Genomic DNA, 23,079 nt, shown 5'->3' with positions numbered 1-23,079 from the left:
TGCGAGTAATGGTTCGAGTGCCTCGTTCCTCTTCCAGCCGTTGTCCGCCCTCCTAAAGAGACACACTCTCGATCGCATCCACTCCCTCCCGTCCTCGCGAACCAGTTTCAGCATCAAACTACGCAGCTGCTTACCCATCTTCTTTTTTTCCTCCTCTTCCTCGTCTTCCTCTGCTTCTTCGCGTTCGTCTTCGCGTATGCCTCGTCGTACCCGGCTCCTATGCTTCGCTCCTACCGCGCGAAGATTCTCGGATTCTCGCTTTATTGGGCCGCTTTCGTTTATTTCTCCATTCCTCTTTCTTTCCTCCTCCTCTTCCCCCTCCCCCCGTCTCACCACTCTTACGTCCTTTACCATAACTCGCCACCATCAGCACCACCACAACCCCCTCCCCCTCCCCCCGACCCTCTTAATTTCAGTGCCGCGCGTGCTTTATTGCGCGGCTTTTGATACTTATTTTTAGATAATTGATGAGGGACGATAGGCCGAGACGCGCGAGAGACTCTCTTCGCAAGCTTTGTATTGCGAGAGCTCTGAAAATGACAACCGACGCTCGCTGTTATTTAGATGTTGCTTTGATGAGAAATATTTACGTCAGATAAACCTCGAGGCAACGCTCACCATTTTACGTCACGCGTACGCGCTAACTTAACTTAACTTAACTTCGCGTCAAGTGTGGATATAATCCGCTGCACATTTATCCTTGTAACAAGTTAGATGCTCTTTTCGTCTCTTATATAGTGCTAAATAACAACGGTCTTAAAAGGAATTATTTTCAATAAATTCACGTCTCGTTACATCGCTGGCTAATGTATTGTTCAGTATCTAAGTTAACGTTTAATAAGAAAATATCCTTTTCATTCGTTAAAATGATATTATTATAATCCCGAATTTAACGAGTCTTCGATGCTCAGAATTACTCTAACGAACCTGGTTTTTTCCATAAAGGCATCCGATAAAACCTGGAACAACCGATTGACTAGTAAAATGCAGTCTATTAATAATGGAAAAGGATTTTCAAATATCGGAATATAATTTTCTCCTCCCAGTTCATTGCGCATCTTACGCCTTTTATATCGTCGCTATATCACGAATGGTATTTTAATGCCAGTACTTTAAGAATTAAACAAGCGTAAATGGTAATTAAATAAGTATGAGGAAGCAATTTTATACGATACTTGTTTTATTTTACTTTTAATCTCTGTCGTTGCAATCGACTTTTAAGCTATAAAAAAAATTTATCCTTTTCTTACGAAAAGAGCGTACGCGAAATTTCAATTAAACTAGACATAAAAATCGATGAATCCTCGTTGTCATTCATTAGGGCAATATTTATTATTATCAATTGTATAATAATAACAGTGTGATATTTATTCATATATCGTATTTCATTACCGTACGAATTACTTTAGTATTAAACTATTAATTATGGATTTTCGCTAAATGATTTTCAAATCATTTACTCATATATCCCTTATATAAATAATTATACCATTTTAATAAAACATTCAACATATTTTATCTGACATATCTTCTCGTTACTTGTACATATTATATTTTCTAACGTATTACAACTGCTGTAATCTACACGCGAGATGCTAGTTATATTTAAATAAAGCGAAACCTAGCAAATTTAAAATTCACAAAAACATGTGTATTACGCTATCATTTTAATACACTTTTACGTTTGTTTTTTTTATTTATTTTTTTATTTTATTTTTTTTTTTTTTTATCCTAGGAAAAACGTTCTTTACACATCTGGAATATTTTACTACCATATATGCAGGCTTTAACAGACGCGTGAGAAATAGATACGTAAAACGATAATATCAACTAATATTTTGCGTAGTGCGCAATTGTGACGCAGAGAGGAGACTAGTGTAACAAATTCACTTATTGATTTTATGCATAATCCTCGGAAAGTTGGCAAACAAAATCAGTCATGTAAAGATGGGACGAGTTAAGCCGTAAATGGATGCAACATTCTGCGGTGAGGGAATAAGAATTATTTTTTTTTACTGCTTAGTTTGTTAATTTTATTATTGATAGTCAGGGTAATTTACTCAACAAATTTATGCTCGATTTTCAAATATTTATTTAATTTTCACGCTAGTTTTGTGTTCATGCATCGTGGTTGTGATTTTCTAAGCTAAACTTATTACAATTATAAATACCGTTGGTAATGATAAACTATAATGAACGCTTCTATTACGTGGTGTTGCGCGATAACGGAAAACAGTGGATATTTTGCCATACAAATTTTTTCGTTAAAGTGTAATGCGACATCTGTAGGGCGCAAAAAAAGTAACATAATAATAAAATAAATCAATAATATTCAATTAATTTTTTTTTCTTCTTCAATTTATCTAATCGTAATTTTTAAATTTCGCTGAATACTTTGCTATTAAATGCTTATCGCGGTGTGTTTGATAAATTTACGATCACGCAACATGTGCATCGATAGGAGTTGACATTTGTGCGCGCTTAGGGAAATACTTGGAGAGGAGGTGCCCGATATTCGTTAAAATTAGAAACTTCCTAATCGTATCGAAGACCACGATTTCTCCTTTATATACCAAACCAATTTATGCATTTTTGAATGGAATAATTGTGCGGTGGCATAAATTTAATATAATTAATGCGGTTTAATAACTATCTACATTGCCTCAATGGCAGCAATACACAGTAATGGTATTAACACTATAAATATGCACTATAAATATGTTCGGTTATAATATATCATTCTTGAAAACGTGATGATAGCGAACGACGTTGACGACAATTTATACTTTGCCATCTTATCTACAAAGACATTCTATTAAAAAGAAAGTCCATCAAGGTAATTAATTACTCGGGATGCAATTACGAAAATGGTACGTGTAAACGGTGAACGGCCTGTTATATAAAAGCGAAATCAATTTTAACTGACAAAGTCGTCGGCGCCCCCTCCCCCCCTCCCCATCGTTAACACGCATTTACTTCGTCAGCATAAACCAAAAGAAATGACAAGTACCGATATAAATAAACCAAAACCATCCATCCCCGCGTCAAGAATGGGCCCACCTTATAATAGCGCAGTGATTCTAGTCATAAGGAAGTGCGAGCGAGACGGAACTCTAAAATTTTCCCGACGTCGTACCTGCCGCACTTATACGTGCGCCCGGGAAAACTCGAGGGGGAGAAAAGAAGCCGCGGAGGCAATGCATAAATGCCCACCGGCATCCGCGAGTTCGTCGTCGCTTTCGTCACGTGCCCCCCGCGCGTCGGCAAAGTGCCCCTGGTTTTATTTATTCACGCAGCGGAGACTCTCGGCTCGGAATTCCGCGGGCTTTGGGAGATTCGCATCGGAGACCGGGAGCTCTCCTCGCCTCCGCTCTCTCCATCTCGCTGCCGAGCAAATCCTCGCGGGGATGAAAACTCCTTGGCCCCTCGCTGCCACCACCACCCGCACGCCCCACCTCAACGACGTTGGCTCGACACTTCTTTTGCCTCACGTTTGTAAATGTGTGCACCTCACCTCGACTTAAAACATTGACGGCAGATACATGCGTATCACAAGCCAAAGGGAATAATACTTCTCCTTTCTTTTCTCGACGTGTCGGCGAGTTAAATATTTATCTCTCGTGTATACGTGCCGTGCAACAAACAGCATTGTTCCTGGGATTTTAATGTCTTTGTCGACTGTTGTCAAAAATTCGTAAATTCATTCTTTAGGCAAAGAGGACAAGCCGTTATGTTAACGAATAAGTAATTATTATTACCATGCTAATGAAAATGAGAAAATTTTTTTTCTAAGATGTAAATAAGTTGGCTCCGCTTTTTTATATTGATGCTTTTCTTTTTTAATATTGAAATGACGGCATTTTTATATGTAACTTATTGTCAGTTGGCTTACATAGCGTAATGATAAACTTACATTGTTTAAAAATTTTAACTTATAATATGGTTTATTTATATCTTTCTTCGACTTCCTCATAAATAACAATGCTTATTCTGACTTGAATGTATGAAAAAATTACTATTTAAACTCGTAAGATAAAGCAAAACGTATGATATTCTTGTAGACGTTTTGTCTTCTTTGTCCTTTTTTTTTTTTTTTTTTTTTTTTTTTTTTTTTTTTTTTTTTTTTTTTTGTAACAGCATTAAGAGATTATTGTTTAAAATAATTAAATAAGTTTAAAATGACTATCTACTATCGTATAATTGTCATTACAATTTCTATTAGAGAGCTAATAAAGGCACTATTTTATTGTTTTATTGAACGTCGTATGATGATGATACGTGCAAGCGGTAGTTAAAACGTTTTACGTAAAAATATTTTAATTGAAAACATTATGAATATGAATGTACACTTTGGTAATAATGTATGATAAAGAGGAAAATGTTGACAAAAAGTTAATTTTTAATATAAATTAATAGTAAAATAAAATACACAGTACTATGGAGTCTTTTAATTTAATATCGTGCCTTTTAATTAATGGTAAAGCTTACAACAATGCCCACCTTTCTATGAACAAAAAATAAAAAATAAAAACAAAAAAACAAACCAGACAGCCATAATAGACTGAGTTTAGCATAACTAATATTATGTAATGAATTAATAGAGAATAATGGACATAATTATAAATCTAGTACTACGTTATTTATGCAGAGGAAGTGAAATAAAATATCATGTACTCTTTAACAATAATATTACTGCCACGATGTTACATTTATTCATGGTTTTGTTAAAATATTCAAAATCCAGAAGGAATAGGGTAAAGCGTAAAAAAAGAAAAAAGAACAAAAAAAAAAAAAAAGATTCGTAAAGCACGCGCTCGAGTATCGGCTTGTTTAATTATTAAGGCATGAAAATCAAAGCACATTATCTACTTTCGAAATTTCTCTACTCTATCCTTTCAACTTCCTTTATGTATTATTAAAGCCAATGAGAAGCAACACGATTGTTCATTAAAACATAAATAGATAACGGTCCTCGAGAATTCCATAAATCACTTTTATTTTTTAAGCCACCAACAATGACAATTTTTTCTCCAGATCCCGCGCATTTAAATAACAATTTAATTAGCACAAAGGGACGCGCTCTGTTAGCGAGCAGCCAAATAATTTCTGGCCCGTCGCATCATAAAAGCCACCTGAATTTTGCTGAATCACTACATGCAATACCTTGGCTTGGCAGCTGTCAATAAAAACTAGCGCCCGCTACATTATTTTGTCCTCGCACCGAAACACATCCCTTAATATGAATTATTAAAAATTTCATAAGGGCATTTTCGCAAACGGCCTTGGAGTCTCTGTAGCTTTGTACGAAAGGAAAAAGCTAGAGGGAAAATTCGAATCTAGGAAGGAATTCCAGCGAAAGTAGAAGTTTCCTCGCCAAGTCAGGAGAGGGGGGGGGGGGGGGTGGGGGGCGTGGGGGGGGGGGGGGGGGGGTTGAGGTCGCGGGGCGAGTTGTAGAGAGTGGGAGGGAATCTGCGGCCGAGAGGAGGCTGCGCTCGTGTACAAGAGGAAGAGCGACAGCGACAGCCCCGTAATGATGACATTTAAATGCAGTGGGGCTCGTTCGACGCGTCGCCGCGGCCGCGTACGAAGGATAAAGGTGCGTTCGCGCCGCGAATCGAGATCGACGCCCTTTTTTGCAATGAATACTTAATCAAAAGTCGCCTCGTACTTTTTTCTTACGCTTTGCCCCCGGCTCCAACCAAACAAGGGGCATTATGCAAGGAAGATGGCGCGTATCGTGCGTTACTTACATCCGCGAGCGCCTTCGCGAAGATACTCGAGTTGCCATCTTGCGTGGTCGGATTTAATATTGATTTATAGTAACGCTGCCCGATATTTGTAGTACGTGATACAAATGACCCCGCCCACAGTATTTTTCACAAATCACAGCAGCAATTATAAAAGATAGATCAAGCGTTTCTATACGTATAGTATTTATCAAGGATTTGTGTCGCACGTTTGGGTTAGGCCAGTTTAAACGACAATTACGTATTTGCGAATTTTATGGAGATTCGAACCAATAAACGATGTAGATAAATTTTGTTAAGAGTAAAAAACTAGAGACCAAGGCATTTTTTTTTCTTTTTCTTTTTTTTTTTTTTTTTGTTTCTTTTTCTTAAGAGAGAATGAGCCCCGTACAATATAATAATTATTATTTAATTACTAAATATTGACAGGTAAAGAAACATGCTATAACGTTCGAAAGGCGCTTTACTCGAAATCTTTAATCGAAACTGTGTTTCGGTAATGACAATGCGATCCAGTTTAGGATATGAGTTTTGATGCTGTAGTAATATTGAAAATTACATTTTCAAATTTGATATTAGATCTTAATGCATTAATTAATAAAGCCCATATAATTAAGTAGAAAATGTTCTCAAATTCGATATTTCATTGGGCACGGTATTAAAATTTTCTATTTGTTCTTCCAAGTCGAGATATCACACAAACACGCGCGCGCATAAAAAAAAAATGCATAAAAATAATAAAACGCATGGGAAATGTTGCAAAATGGGTAACGAGTAATTAAACACGTAAGCGTGATGCGAGGTACTAAATTTACATTGTAATCCATCCGCAAATCACTCGGGCTTTATAAATACACGCTAGCGCTTACTGATAATTTCTCGCAATAAGGAAATATCAAACAACTCCGTACGAACGCTGCCTGTAATTCCCCTCCCCGCCCTTCTGTCCCACCATCAAACCAACCATCACTTAGTCAATCAAAGCTCATTTCTTACTAGGCAATTATAAAAATCGGACGTCGGAGTATAAAAAGCGCTACTCGGCAAGGAGCCGACCGGGTATTAAATTACTACGTAACCAAGCACCTAGGAAAAGGTTACTTGCCGACGGAGGCCTGCCATCGAGCCAACGGCCATTCAAGCCCATACGCGCAATGAATTTTAGCGAGCACCACGTCAACTGACCGTCTCAATTCTCATTCCAGGACGCGCGGTGCGTCGCGGTGAAGCGCTGCGGCGTCCAGTCGACCGCGCGAGCTTAGTCCCGACGATGCTGGAGGCTTCTGCCGCTCCCTATGAGGAATGATAGAATGCAAGAGGGCAGCACCGCGGTGGCGCTAGCGATGGTGACCCCTGGCTACGATCAGGACCCTGCCAGTGGGGTAGCCGATTACGCGAGTCACCAGGATCAGGCGCAGTTCGAGGCCGACAAGCGAGCAGTTTACAAGCATCCGGGCCGCAAACCAAGAAGTTTACAAGCATCCGCTCTCCCCCCTGCTGGCGCTACTCTTCGAGAGATGCGAGCAGGCGACCCAGAGCTCCGACAACTCTACCTCCGAGAGTTTCAACATGGACATACAGGCGTTCGTCCAGCACCAGGAGAGAGACCGCAAGCCCTTCCTCATCAATGACCCGGAGATTGACGGCCTGGTGGGTATGGAGATGGCGCGACCGATGATCTAACCCCACCCACCTACCCCCTCAATCTCGTTTCCCTCGATACTCGGGGTCGAAAAACCTCGTGGAGGTGGTCCGCGTTAAGACTCGCGGGATACCTCGGGATCTCATTCACGATTCGTTTAAGCATTCGACGATTGGACATACGACTGGCTTCGTGAATCGTGTGCGCTGCGACTCGCTCGAGATTTATCGCGATCAAGCCTTACCCGTAAAGAAGTAAAATTTATTTTATAACATACGCAATTAGTATCTTTGACAGATGGTATTTGAGAAGCAAAAATGTAAATGTGGAATAAAAGGCTTAAAAATGCGCATTTAATGATACGTTCGTTTAGCAAATTATCTCACCCTTCGTGACACGAAACCTTAACAAGCACAGATAATCTTTAAATTAATTATCCTTATTAACGTTCTTATGTAAAGATTTAAAATTAAAGGCATTATACGAAAATTTACAATAAAATACACCAAATGAAAAACCTTTGCTAAAAAATATTATCTATCTGCGTGCGCGCGCATGTATTTGTATAAATTTATATTAAAAAAAAAAAAAAAAAAAAAAAAAAAACTATAAAATGAATATTGGGAAAGGATAATATATCAAGAAGATATTTAATTTTAGTGAGATTTTTATTTTAATATCCATGTTAAAAAAAAAAAAAAAAAAGGAATAATGACAGGATAAAATTAACTGCGTTAAAATATAAATTTGTATTATCGGCAGTTGCTCGACCTGAATTTAACACGACAATTTGAAATCTTTGAATACTTATAAACAAAGCATATCTCATGAATATTCAATCCTTTTCAAATCATTATTGTTCATTACATAGATTTCAATATTTTGTACTTTTATTGCATCCTCCGCGTATTTATTAATATTTCATAAATAAAATTGTCGCCTCTGCGACGATTGCATATAAAGTCAAGTAATTACATAATCAAATGACATGAAACATTAATTAAACTGAAACAATGTTTATTAAGAAAGTAGTATTGTAATAGTTACAATTATTAACATATACTTCAAATATTTTAAGTACATGGTACTTCAATAAAATCATAAAGGTTGGCTCGAATTCACAAGGCAAATATGCTTTCGTGCATATTTAACGATAACTAATGCAAATTATGTAAAAACTAATATATTATATCATTGATACAGACTTTCATCAACGAGCTTAGAATTTAATTTAGCCATTTCAGTAATGAATAAAAATCATTTAATTAGCATTAACAAATGTAACAATGAATATTTACAAATTTATAAGCACAATCATGAAATAGAAGACTAAAACTTTATATTGCTCTTCCTTTTTATCTCAAAGAACTCTTATAAGATGGGAATTTCCTCTTTTAAAGTACCAAATTCCCTTACCATGGTTAATTTAATACAATTTTAATCCTGCATTGACTTTAATACTGGAAAGTTTTACAAATTCTCAAAAGAGCATACCGTTTTAATCCTTTAAATGTTCAACTTCAAATACAACTTTGCAGATTTAATGACTCCAGTCTATATTGCTAGGGATGCATACATAAGCATATAACTTTAAAATTATTTCGGCGACATTTGGCATAAATTTATATTTTCTTTTTTCAATGATTAAACTCCATTTCAATTATTAAACTAAATGCCTTATCATCTAATTATCGATATTATATTTTTTTTTATTCTTTGTTTTTATACTCCGAACATTAATTATGAGTACGTATATTACAATACTTTCATTCGAAAAATATATTCGTATTCTCGGTACGCGAGGCCGTAGAGAAATTTAAAAAAAGAAAAAAATTACTCCAGACTTAATGGTTGGGACGGCCTTTAACGCGTTCTAACAAGATAGCTGGAATTAACCAATGTTAAACAGAAATCAAAGCGTTACTCGTTAAACGTTCTTAATGGAAAGTTTTATATATTTATTGTATCCATAAAGCCAAAATGTCACGTAATACGTAATGTCATTACTGCTATGATACTTTTATATTACAATTTCAATGAAATTTCTATTCTATAATAAAATAAAGCCAGATTTCTGTAATTGCAATGAAACTTAATAGTCGCGCGATTAATACAAATAAGATTTAAACTAAAGAACTTAAGTGAGAGCGTAAGAATATCAAACAAAATGATAATATGAGATATAAGAAGAGCATTGGGATATTGACTCAGCAAAGGTTTATACACAGGTTTAATTAAAATCTATTTATCAAGGATGAAAAAAAAGGGAGCGAGCCAACCACGAATTACGCGCGAGAAAAAAGAGATAAAGCGAGAAGAGCAACTCGTACGGCCCCGGCGATTGCCATATTGCGTCAAGTCTGCGCACTCTACAACTTCGCCAATGAAAAAAGTTGGCGAGGTCGAGACAGATGCCGAGACACGAGAACTTCTCTATAAATAAAAATAAATAAGTAAATAAACGCAAAAATATAAACGCGAAAAGATGAGCGACGAGGGAGTGATCGTATTTTATTATCGCGGCAGCATTCGGATTAATTCGCTTAACGGCGTTTTCGCGCAGATGATCAAGGCCATCCAGGTCCTGCGCATCCATCTGCTCGAGCTGGAGAAGGTGCAGGAGCTCTGCAAGGACTTCTGCAACCGCTACATAACCTGTCTCAAGGGCAAAATGCAGAGCGAGAATCTGCTGCGCAGCGACTACAGCCACCACGGGGCCGGTCACGATGGCCTGGCGCCGTCGAGCGGCAGCAACGGCAGCAGTCCCCTGCAGGTTAGAATCTAATTGTCCAACCAGCCACTCACCACCACCATCACCACCGCCACAACTTCCTTGTTCACTTCACGATCCATCATTCAGCCAAGCAACCAACCGACCAACCAACCAACCAACCAACCAACCAACCAACCAACCGATCCACCCACTCATCATCCATTCGTCTATCCTATCAGCACCATCGTCTTGAATCACCGATGACTACATCTAAGAATGGCGCCCGTGATATTTGCGCGGGAGGCCCGACAGCCGCGATCTATTAAGCCAAAACTTTTCCAAACTACTTACGCGCGTCGCTCGAGAACGTCAATTTCAGCAGTAAGCGCAAGTGGCCATTCTCGCGCTTTTCATTGCAACGAATGAGCCTTCGACTATTCCAGGAGAGAAACGCGAATTCCTAATTCCTCTCTCTCTCTCTCTCTCTCTCTCTCTCTCTATCTATCTATCTATCTATCTATCTATCTATCTATCTATCTATCTATCTATCTATCTATCTATCTATCTATCTATCTATCTATCTATCTATCTATCTATCTATCTATCTATCTATCTATCTATCTATCTATCTATCTATCTATCTATCTATCTATCTATCTATCTATCTATCTATCTATCTATCTATCTATCTATCTATCTATCTATCTATCTATCTATCTATCTATCTATCTATCTATCTATCTATCTATCTATCTATCTATCTATCTATCTATCTATCTATCTATCTATCTATCTATCTATCTATCTATCTATCTATCTATCTATCTATCTATCTATCTATCTATCTATCTATCTATCTATCTATCTATCTATCTATCTATCTATCTATCTATCTATCTATCTATCTATCTATCTATCTATCTATCTATCTATCTATCTATCTATCTATCTATCTATCTATCTATCTATCTATCTATCTATCTATCTATCTATCTATCTATCTATCTATCTATCTATCTATCTATCTATCTATCTATCTATCTATCTATCTATCTATCTATCTATCTATCTATCTATCTATCTATCTATCTATCTATCTATCTATCTATCTATCTATCTATCTATCTATCTATCTATCTATCTATCTATCTATCTATCTATCTATCTATCTATCTATCTATCTATCTATCTATCTATCTATCTATCTATCTATCTATCTATCTATCTATCTATCTATCTATCTATCTATCTATCTATCTATCTATCTATATATCTATCTATCTCTTTTTTAATCTACATAAAGCTTATACATTCGAACAATGCAAAATAACAATTGCTCTCCATTACTTGAATTAATTAAAGGAAACTTTTAGTTTTAAATGACGCGGGCTTACTTTTTATGGGTGAAACTACTTTTTTTATTTTCAATAAGGCTCTCTTTAGTTAGCGTAGAAATGTAAATATCATGCCATTCTCGGTATAAATTCCACATTAACTTTGTCCGTGTTGAATCTTCATATATTATTATTCAAATATATGTTTATGTATATGTACATTTGTATGATATATGAGTGTGTATGCACGTATGTATGTATGTATGTATGTATTTACGTTTCTTTCCTTCTTTCATTCGTGTTTGTATGCGCGTATGTGTACACATGTGTTGTGTGCGCGTATGTGTTGTGTGCTTAATAGGTACCTCTGTACATACTTGTATACACATATAAATATATAAATTCTTGCGTTAGCACGCGCGCGCACGCACGTACTCACACACGCATACACACATGTATAAATTTGCACATGTATAAAAGCTTATTCTCCAGTGGCACGTTCCATAACGCACATACATGTAAATTCTTAATTTTGTGAAACAGGATTATGAAAGAATAATAGCAATAGTTATATTCGATCCTAGAAATCTTCATTTATCTTTCATATCCATTGTAGATAGTTTAATTTAATAGTTATTATTTCATGCTTCATTTTTATACTTTTTTTATGATTAATTTGTTTTCATAAAAAAAATATATATATATATTGTCTTGATAAAATATTTATTTATATCTTATGCTAATCAATATGTTTTCTGTACTTTTCTTGTCACATAAAGCGAACGTTCACGCAAACGAATATTTTAAATATAAACGCGAATGCTTCGATGCGAATATCGCAGTGTTTGAAAATAACATATAGAAAGGTTTATAGAAAGATTATATGCTACCAAGCATCTTAATTTGGATGACGAATGATATTTTTTTAATCCATCTATTTTTAATGTTCAATTGTATTGATCGTAAGATAAAAGTAAATAAAGTAAATGTCTTGGTAGTCGATATTGAATGTTCGCTTTGCATTGTAAAATTACGATATTCTCAATTACAATAAAATGATACAAAAGTAATGTATAAAGTCGAATTGGACTCGCGACAAAGAATGAGAAACAATTTGCCGAATCAATGCTGAGTAAATGTTCGTCTAATTTTATAATACATTTTTATTTTCAATGTGCTTGTCGAGTTAGTGCTTTCCTTTGTCCTCGATATTTTTCATGTACGTTATGTTTGTATTTTTGATCCTCCCCTTCCACGGCTTCCCCGAGTAGATATCCCGATGATGCGGAGAGGCGCGTCAAGAGGCTCTTTTATATCGTACACGCGAAACACACACTACCGCGGAAATGGGAAATGATTTTCTCTTAGCACTCCGTTACACGCATTGTGTCCATTGATGTATACGCGCGTATTTTATTGCGACAGTTACGTATTTTAGATAGACAGTGGCGACGTGGAGGGACGAGAATGGGTGAGGTAGTCAGAGTAGGGTGAGTGGGTGTGTATGTACGTGGGTAGATGTGTCTGAGAAGTCTCCGACAACGAGAAAAGTTTTGATAAGGGCTTCGGCAAGGGTTATCCCGTATAGAGGTTATGAATTTGCGTCTTCGAATTTTCAATTTGTCAATGTCTCTCCATTTCTTTTTCTTTCTTTTTTATTTTTTTACCCTCCCCCCTCCAGATCAATAACTATATATTACGTTCATCAATCATGTTTGAAGCCCGAAAGTTCATCGAAATCTATGATTTTTACTGTCTGTACTTATGGAACAGTAAATTAAATCATTTTCATTATAATCAAGTCAATTTAGTTGTGTAAATTGATGTTACATTAGATGGCTGATTTCTATGTTTCAAAGAGACTTATTCTACAATCTTTCCGCATATTGTCGAATTTATATATTCGAAATAAGTGTTAGTACGCGCCAAGTCATTTTCATCATGTCTTTATAGTTAAAATATTATTTTAATTATTAGTCACTATACTCTATATCTATATTAGAAGTAATAAAACATATCATATCGATTTGTAATAATCTATATAAAATACCGTATTAATGGATTGTATTCTTAATCTACAGGATTTTATGCTTTATTTACAAATAATAAAACAAATTACAGCAATAACACAAAATATCATGCTCTTTCCTTACAGTACAATAAACATATAGAATGTAGTAATTTCATTTTATAGCGTCTTAGGAGAGTAAATTAGTTTTAAATTGTATAAAAATGATAAAAGAATAAAAAAAATATATTCAATTTTCTTCGGTCGATAAGAAATGATTTTTACAGCGCTGTATTGTAACTGGTTTCCTATATCCTGTTTTATTGAGTCGTAAAATTTTCCAATCTATTGTAACAGATATTAATATTCGAATTATCTTACAAATAAATATAATAACTGTCGTTTGTGTAAGGAAAGAAATTAGAGCCTTCGCTTACACAATAATATAAAACTTAAAAATAATTTTATAAAATCTGTACGTATTATTAAAATATTATTGTCATCTTCTAAATTTTATAAAAATAATATCAAGTTAATGTAGTTTGTAAGATTTTCATTAGCCTTTCTTTGATATAAGACAAGTAAAAGCAAAAGCTTTCTCTGAAAACTCGGAAATATAAATCATTATAATATTCGCAGTTCGTTAATACGTAAAGTTTATTGAAAATTCATTGTTTTCTCAGCAGTAAATAATTAAATCAAAATGGTAAAATAAAATAATATTTTCTAATATGCCTAATTAAAATTGCATATTTATATATTTCTATTAAATTATTTGTTACGTTAAAACATTAACGCTAAATAACTGTATCGATTAATTTGTTTTTATTTTCAAAATATTGCTTTCATCTAAACTCTCAACATACCTAATAATAATGGCAATGGTTATTGTTCTGTTATGATTATTATTATTGTTCTCGTCGTCGTCGTCGTCGTCGTCGTCGTTATTGACGTTATTATTATTATTATTTTTAGTTGTTGTTCTTATTGTTGTAATAGAAATTGGTTCACTTTACGCGTAAATTTTTGTACATAATTATAAACGACAAGTTAATCAATTAATCAATAACGGCTGCTTTATGCAAACGCCCTTATCCTAAACAATTCGTACATTAAAGTCTTATCCGTTGCACTAGATTTAGAACAAGATGTAATCTCTTGCAAATGCAACATAATTAAAAAATGTTTTATTTACTAAAACTACACGCGTGCCTAAGTATATACGTATGCGTGCATTTGCCTATATATGCATTAGTTACGGTTAAATGTAAACCCGTAAAAGTAATACAACATAAACGTTTGAGAGCTTGACAGGGAAAAGAGAAAAAAAAACATCTGCATAACCACGTACTGGCGGCATCCGCTGAAAATCCATGAAATTTCAATACTTGGCGGAAGTTCTGTCGCGTCAGCGTGACCCGTTTGCCACTTCACTAGATTACCAAACACGCCTAGCTTTCGCTGGCTTAACAAAAAGGTAAATATCGCATCAACGCGAATAAACAAGCTCGCCCGTTATGCACGTGACGTATGAAATGGTATACAATTGAGTCCCCGGGACGTCTCGGAAAAATCGTATACAATATATGAATTAGCGCGCGAGGCACGTGGTTGGCGATTAGGCCGCGACGACGCGAAAAGCGCGCCTCTTGTAAGCTACGGCCAATTAGTACCCCGACCCCTGCTCTCTGACAGCTAGCTGCAACATATATTTGCCAGGTGCTGTCATCTACAGGCAATGATGTTGAGTCGGGAGCTAACGGACTCCGAGTGAGCAGAGCGTCCGAGGACCCCTCGGAGAACGGCAACGGCGGCGGTGACGGCTCTGGCGGCGGCGGTGGTGACGGCAGCGGAGGCGGCGGCGCAGGGTCGCATCAGCAGCAGCAGCAGCAGCGCCACCACCACCACCACCATCACCACCACCACCACCACCATCAACAGCACCATCCGCTGGACGATCAGCAGCAAATTTACGTCAGCCGTCCGTCCTCGGCGAGGTCCGCGTCCTCCGCAAGCGCTGCCCAGCGCCAACGCAGCGTCTCGGAGCGCAGCATTGGCCAGGATCTGGAGCAGCAGCAGCAGCAGCAACAACAGCCACCGTCACCGAGCACCGTTCACGGGAGCACGCCCTTGTCGCAGATTGGGAATCATGGATGCGCGACCGCCTGTGCCCCCGTCAACGACATGTACCTCGGCCAAGGTATAACGATGAGAGCCCGGGCCAATGGCCAGCCTTGGACCGGACGAAGTGACCCCCAAACCTGGCCTTTCTTTTCTTTTCTCCGATGCTCGCCGGCCGGGTGGGTCCGTCGACAGGTTGGGGGCAGCCGGTAGGGGGAGGGGTGACGATCGAGCCTTTGCATGGCCGGCGTGTTTCAGCGCCGTGATCGAAACTCTTGACGACGATAAGGAGATTATTTTCGAGGCCGGGCATGGCTTTTTACCTACAATTCGTCCCTGAATTCCAACGAAGAAGTTAATTGATATTTCGAGGTTTTTTTTTCTTTTTTTTTCCGTCTTTTTTTCGTCTTTTTTTTTCTTTTTTTCTTCTTTTTTTTTTTTTTTATCCAGTCGAGCTACCAACGGTACTCAAGTGTCGCGCTCAACATTCGGAATGTCGCGCCCGACCTGTGCCGCTTTTCCCCTTCATCCGAATATTTTATTCGCGCCGAGACTTTCGAGCCGAGTTTATCTTAAATTTCGTCCATTTGCTCGAGGCACGTTGTGCCGAACGAGTTGCGGAAGTCTGGACTTTGTTAACTTGATGAGTCGCATATAGCTTCGATAAATGATACCTCTCGTTTCGCATTGTATGGTAAAACGAGCGCTTAATTGGCGCAAAACTGGAAATTCGTCGTGTGGTTGAAATCGACATTTCGAGTGTCGAATGGAGTTTAAAAAAAAGAAGAAGAAGAAGAAGAAGAAAAAAAGAAAACGAATGTAGACGTAATTAACATAACGTCGTAACGCAAATTTAATGATGGGAATTTTTACTTCTTCGTTGAAATTACAAGTTCTCGAAAAGCACAGCCTAAACCTTCTTGAAATTAACGATAAACCGTTTGACGAAAATTGAAACGTATGTGATAATAGCTCAAGATTCTTCTTATAAGCAATTCAAGCTATTTTAATATTATATTAATCTGTATAATTCCGTTGATTTTAATTTCTCTATCATTCGATAATTATAATTTTACAAGGCATATTCCAGTGCTTTGAATATTTTTATTAATTAATTGAATTATATTTAAATTTTTTTTTTTTTTTTTTTTTTTTATCGTTCGATATTGTCAATTTTAGCAACATTAATGATGAATTATTGCTAAATTATTACATTAATTCGAATGAAAAAAGTTTAAAATATAATCGATAACACATTACCTTTGGCCAATGAAAGTTCCCTATCTCTTAAAGTCTCCTTTAAGTTCACCATTGAAATGTTTTATTTTGTTCTGCTCTACCACTCAAACCCCCTTCATTAATATTTATAGTATTAATAATAATAGTATCTAAGACGTATATATTAAATTAACATTTTTCAATTCATTTATTATCATCTCGATGAATAGGCGAACTTAAATTTATCGTTGGTTTCGCGCGTTTGACAACTTAAGCCGACGCGGTATTAAAATTAATTCAATGGCAACATAAATATGCTCCTTCGTCATTATAAAACCAATGTACTTCAACGTAAAAAATTCAAATGCAATATGAAATTTTTTTCCGTTGCTAGACTATATACCATAACGATGTCTCTCATGGATGAGCTCTCAATGTATGAAAAGTAGTAATAACATTACAATAAAAGCGTACGTGAGGATCGTAAGTAATAAAGGAAGACTTAACGAAGATCCACGGAGACAATGAAAATGCTAGCAACGTTATGTCATATGTTTATCGATTTCACGCGGTCGTAAATTCTACCTCTCAACCAACAAAATACTTAAACATTTCCCGCCAATAAACAACAAAAGGCCATTCCCGTTATCTCCGTGAGATTAAATAAAAGCAAAAGGAGAAGGCTTTATTCAATCTCCGGCGCATCGACTCAAATTACCCAGTGCACAGTATGCATATGGATGTTTCGTTTTATTATTATTATTCCCAATTATAGAAGTGGATCCATTGAGTAATACGTCCGACAGAGTTTATGTAGAAGAAGCTAGCTACTGGGGACTGTTCGCTATGCAAGATACAAAGAATGAATATGAATTTTTGGGAGTAGCGGCTATACATAACAAAAAAGGCTTTGGCGGTTAGAGTACAACATTTTCCTTGTTTATCTAGCTGGAAAATCAACGCTTACGGACTGATATAATATGACATGCTGTACATTTATTAACACGTCAATTTCACAATTAAACGTTATCTTCGTCTCATTCTTTCCATTTAATTTTACAATATACTGCCAGCTGCAATCAAGTTTAAGCTTCTTCGTCTACATATATATATATATATATATATAAACAAGATAAATGGGCTTTTCATTCAAATTCTCTTGATTGTCTATAGAAAATATTGTCCCATCTCTTTAATACAACAGCCCTCGTACGAGGGGCGCGTTTAATATTTTGTAGAATGTACAAAACAAATGCCCGAAAAAGTTCATTTGTCGAGGAGCCGACAGTTGATAAAGCAAATACTATTTTTATCAAGTAAACTACTATTTCCATGTGTCAGTCTGTAACTGTTGCGTTTCCACGTTCCTCCTCCTCCTCCTCCTCCTCTTCCCTTTAATTACCTCATTTCCACTTTCTATTATTTACGCTCAGAATACCACTACTCGAAATGCCCATACTTCACTTACTCATCGAGTACTTATTTAGTTTATTTAATAATTGTTCGTACAATCATTTTAAACATTAAATCGTATGATAAATTTTTACTTTCACAGGCCGATAAAAATATACATTAAATAATATATAATTTTATAAATAGAACAATTAAACGCGATGTAATAAATTGCTTGTGTCATTGTGTAGCGGAAAAGAAAACGTAGCTACAAATGAAAATTGCATAATTTTCCTGTATACTCGGACCTAAAGTAAAGGTAGAGTGGTCACGAGTCAGTGAAAATAATTAATTTAAATCAAATAACTTTGACTAAAAGATAAACGATAACGATAATTATGACATTGCTGTACAAATGAAATGGATCCGGCAAAACGAGCCCTTTCTGTCACGTGGTGGTCGAGGATCGGACACATCTAACAGTTAAAACTTCGATTTTTTAACAAAAATCCATTTATTACTATCCATCTTACCGCCCTGGTGAAATAACGTTGTATTGACAGAAAAAAAAAAACAAAAAAAAACAAAAAAAAAACAAAGTCCGGTAGCTATTTACCTCGCATGCCCTGAGCCTTCCTCGGTAATCCTAGGTCCCAATGAGTAATGGCGGATCTGTGTCAGATATTACTGTTGTAGGCTCGCCCTCGTCGATGCAGAGCGAAGACGACGAGGATGCCTGTGGCATCGCCGCGGCCGCTGGAGTCGGCTCACTCAGCGGACGAAAAACCAAGCCGAAGCGGGGTGTCCTTCCCAAACAGGCCACCAACATCATGCGAGCCTGGCTCTTCCAGCATTTAGTCGTTAGTATCCACGTAAAAGTTAAAATGGCGATAATTTCAGACTCGCGATCCGTCACTTTGTTAAGCCGAGCTCCCCGCGCCGCTATACCAACAACCTGCCATTACCGACTCTCCTTATCCTTATACGACTGCTAATGCATTTGCAGTTAGTACTGTTAATTATCTGTGCACGGCTAAGATCATTTACATTGTCCATTCAATGCGTAATGAAAGAGGCTGCCCTACGCCCTTACAAATCTACGTCCTAATGGTTGCGCGTCGTATCACGAATTTCCCTGCGCCTATGAATATACGACTCGCACGTCGTTGCCTACGCAAAAGTTCCAATGCTTAGCTGACTTAGTAGAGGCGATATGGTGCTTTGGGCTACGTCGGGCTACAGTGAACCAATGGGCGCAACTCGTGGAAAATTATTCCGCCAAAGTGTTCACCCAATTCGGTAGCTACTTGGGGTTGAATCGTCCTCGTTAGTTCGTTCCGATCCCAATGGACGCGCTCGGAGCTCGCAAAGCCGACTCGACTCGAGAAGGTCAATGACGCGAAAGTTCCGTTCCAGCATCCCTATCCGACGGAGGACGAGAAACGCCAGATCGCGAGCGAGACGAACCTGACGCTGCTGCAGGTCAACAACTGGTTCATAAACGCGCGCCGGCGCATACTCCAGCCGATGCTCGACGGGGCCGGCGCCACGGACGCTGGACTCCAGCAGCATCGCGCCACCGGCGGTCCCGGTAACAACAACAACAAGCAGCAGCAGCAGCAGCAGCAGCAGCAACAGCAGCGGTCCAAGAGCCGCGGCACCGCCGGACCCGGCACTGGCAAACTACAGCAGAAGCCGGACTGGCAGTCCGAGGACTCGGGCAGCGAATCCAACGGCTCGAGCGATGCCGAGGGTGTGTACTCCGGTTAGTCAGCATATCGTTACTCGTTACCAACAAAGGTCTCTCGACTAATTTACACCGTGCGAATCCAATATCCCGTCCGCTCGCTCACGCAACTCGTCCATCCATCTCCCCGTCACCTTTAAGCATATTCATTGAATTTTGGAAATAAATAATGTTCGCAGGCTTGATTGGCAGCGGCGATCGGCAAAGCAAAGCCGCCGGCGACGACGAAGACAGCGAGGACGGCGGCATCGAAATCGAGGACGTAAAACCCTACTGACCTCGACCGGCCACCTCGCGCGTACCTTCACAACCCACTGCTCATTACAGTATTAAGGTATTCGAGGGTAGATTTCGCTTTAACTGTCAGATACGTAAAAAAACTATTCTCGCGAAAATCATCAGGGATATTCTCGACTAGAAGTTATCACGCTCTTTTCGTGTCGTGTGTTTGTGCGCGTGCAAATTTATACTATCTGTCCCCGATAATTTTTCTTCCTGTACATTCTTCTTTCCTTTTATAACGACGGGAGATGATATTATCATATGCATACTTACATACATACATACATACATACGTACATAAGCACATAAGTACAGAAATACAGAAATACAGAAATACAGAAATACGTACATACATGGACACGCACACGCACACACACACACGTACGTACGTTTACGTACTCGCATTATAGGTACACTCGATACGCGCACAAACGTGCATGCGCATATGCACACGTTGTGTGCGCGCGTGCGTGTGTGTGCGTGTGTGTGTGCATACTCTTTGACTTTTTTAGACACAATGCGTATACGAGAGGTGTGATGTAGCGACTGTTAATAAATTTGTGCGCAATCGTCGACTGAAACGGCAGTATGTTAATTGCCAATCGTGGGGGATATAATTAAGTAATATCATAAACAGCATTATGTTTAATTTTGATAGTTTATCTTGACAATTTTACGATTAATTGCCATTATCTACTGAGACTTAATTTCCGATACATATTTAAAAATGTGCTATATAATGTGAAAAACTCAGTTTTATTCGTCGCGTAGAAATTTATTTTCCTTTACTTTTGTATAATTAATTCTGTCGTCGTGCTTTTTTTTTTTATTTATTTCTTTTTTTCTTCTTTTAATTAAAGTTTGAAATTTTTTTATTATTGCGATGTATCGATCCATCGATGATTTATTATGTGCCAATGTCACATTAATCTTCCATTTTATTTTCCTGCTTAAATAAATGATTTAAAACTACTTTACAATAAGCTTAAGAATGCATTAAATACGATTTTAAGCGATATTACTTAGTTATTGACTATGAGAAATGCATTAATCACATTTATTTACACGTAGAGAATTAAACGAAACTAATATTTTTTAAAAACAAAAACAAAAACAAAAAACAAAAAAAAAATCCAAAAAATGGAAAAAAAGGTAAAAAAACAAAAAAGAAGAAAAAAAATTAATTCTCCAAATTTGACGATGTATCGAGAGAAAAAATATACATATATTTAGGTTCTACGTATGAATATATATTATTAACATACTGCCGATTAATAATACTTCCTACTTTCCTCAAAAATATTCTATCAGAAGCGCCTTGTAATACGAGGGGGAAAAAAAAAAGAAAAAATGAAAATAAGTAATAATGATACGCTTTAAAATTGCTGATAAACTGACTCTTATAACTTTAATTCTTTTAACTGTGTTCAATATTAATATTTATACATCGAGATCGACACGATCATTTCCTTGTGTATCGATCATCCAAGACTTGTACAGTTTTTGTATTATCGACAATGCGATCGATTTTTGCGTAATAGTCATATAAACAAATACGGCTTTTTTACTTCCAAAATAATTAAAGATAAATTGTGTACAATAGTTACTCTCGGGATGTTTACTTACGATCATCGATTTCATTAATCGTTAATATATAAAGAAAAGGATGTGAAATCCATAAATTAGAAAAAAGGAAGAAAATCTCATAAGTTTTTAACCGTTTTAAGCTAGTTAAGGAAAATTTCTATGGCATTTAATATTTTAATTGCAAATTTTAAGCGCGATAACATTGATTATATAATAGAATTATAAAAAGTAACAGTATGAAAGTGGAATTTACGTCATTTATGTAGGAAAAGGGAACTTTGGTAAATTGATAAATAGATCATTGAATTTATGATGGGCTCCATTATAGATTCGTACAAAAGTTTATAAATTTGAATAACGAATATAGATTGTTTTTTTTAATTTGTTGATGTTGAATAATCAAGCCGTATCTTTTTAAAATTCATGTAACAGACGAACGATTTTAAAATCCATTTCTATGTTTACAAAATACTAGATTCCGGTGTGTGGCACGAAGTGCTCGTTATTGTTACACCTTGGGAAATTGCATGTGTTTATAATGGATTTCACGTCCTCTCCATTTTCGCGATTGATATTTCTCAAGCACGCAGTTTTTTCTCTCGGTTATATTTGAATAGAACAATTTTTATCAAACTTCAACAAGACTTTATTAAACAATAACGCGTAGCTTAAAAGAAAAGAGTGATTTTTATTTTTCAGCCGTATAACAATGGTAGTGCTAAATCTTTTATTACTATTGGGCTTTACGAAACGCTTAGCCTTACTTTTACTTCAACTTTAACAAACCTCTGATCGCCAAGTTTTATACAAGTTCCTACAGATTTATATTCCCAAACGATCCAAGTTTATATACGTAAATTATATACGAATTATATTGAAGTATATGCATGAACATATAACTGTTATGTCAATGGGAGTTATATAAATCATATAAATGTATAATTCTTGTACAATTTATGAGCAATATAGGCATCTTAATTTTTTGAATCTCTATGTATATATATATATATATATATTTTTTTTTTTTTTTTTTTTTTTTTTTTTTTAATTTTCGAATCGCGTATCTCCATAAGATCTATTATAGGGAAGTATCTCACTCTCATAAGTTATATTTGTCGATAAAACACCAAATATTATTGCAAAAAAAGAAAGAGAATATAGAGCAGCTAATTAAAAGCTGGAACACCATAATACAATATAAGTAACAAAAATAAAAACTAAAATAGATATCACTTTCATTGTGCCATGTAATTGTGAAGAGTGTGGTAACTTCCACGCCATAGTCTCT

The 23,079-nt window shown here is 36.6% G+C and overlaps 1 protein-coding gene across 1 annotated transcript in view; it reads left to right on the top strand.

Annotated features, from left to right (window-relative positions):
• The window catches only part of LOC105363618 (homeobox protein PKNOX2), a 30,009-nt gene extending 9,522 nt beyond the window's left edge, over positions 1–20,487 (top strand). Inside the window, exons 2-9 of the mRNA XM_011501363.1 lie at positions 6,953–7,185; positions 7,217–7,397; positions 9,953–10,162; positions 15,164–15,644; positions 17,559–17,696; positions 18,857–19,035; positions 19,592–19,940; positions 20,102–20,487. Of these exons, the coding sequence (XP_011499665.1) occupies positions 7,043–7,185; positions 7,217–7,397; positions 9,953–10,162; positions 15,164–15,644; positions 17,559–17,696; positions 18,857–19,035; positions 19,592–19,940; positions 20,102–20,199 (1,779 nt within the window). The 5' untranslated portion in view covers positions 6,953–7,042 and the 3' untranslated portion in view covers positions 20,200–20,487. The remainder of the gene's footprint in view (positions 1–6,952; positions 7,186–7,216; positions 7,398–9,952; positions 10,163–15,163; positions 15,645–17,558; positions 17,697–18,856; positions 19,036–19,591; positions 19,941–20,101) is intronic.
• Positions 20,488–23,079: the final 2,592 nt, after the last annotated feature.

Source organism: Ceratosolen solmsi, unplaced genomic scaffold, assembly GCF_000503995.2.
Source record: "Ceratosolen solmsi marchali unplaced genomic scaffold, CerSol_1.0 scaffold3, whole genome shotgun sequence".
In the NCBI taxonomy this organism is placed as follows: domain Eukaryota; kingdom Metazoa; phylum Arthropoda; class Insecta; order Hymenoptera; family Agaonidae; genus Ceratosolen; species Ceratosolen solmsi.
The sequence above is the reverse complement of the archived record's forward strand: the minus strand, read 5'-3'. Positions and strand labels throughout refer to the sequence as shown.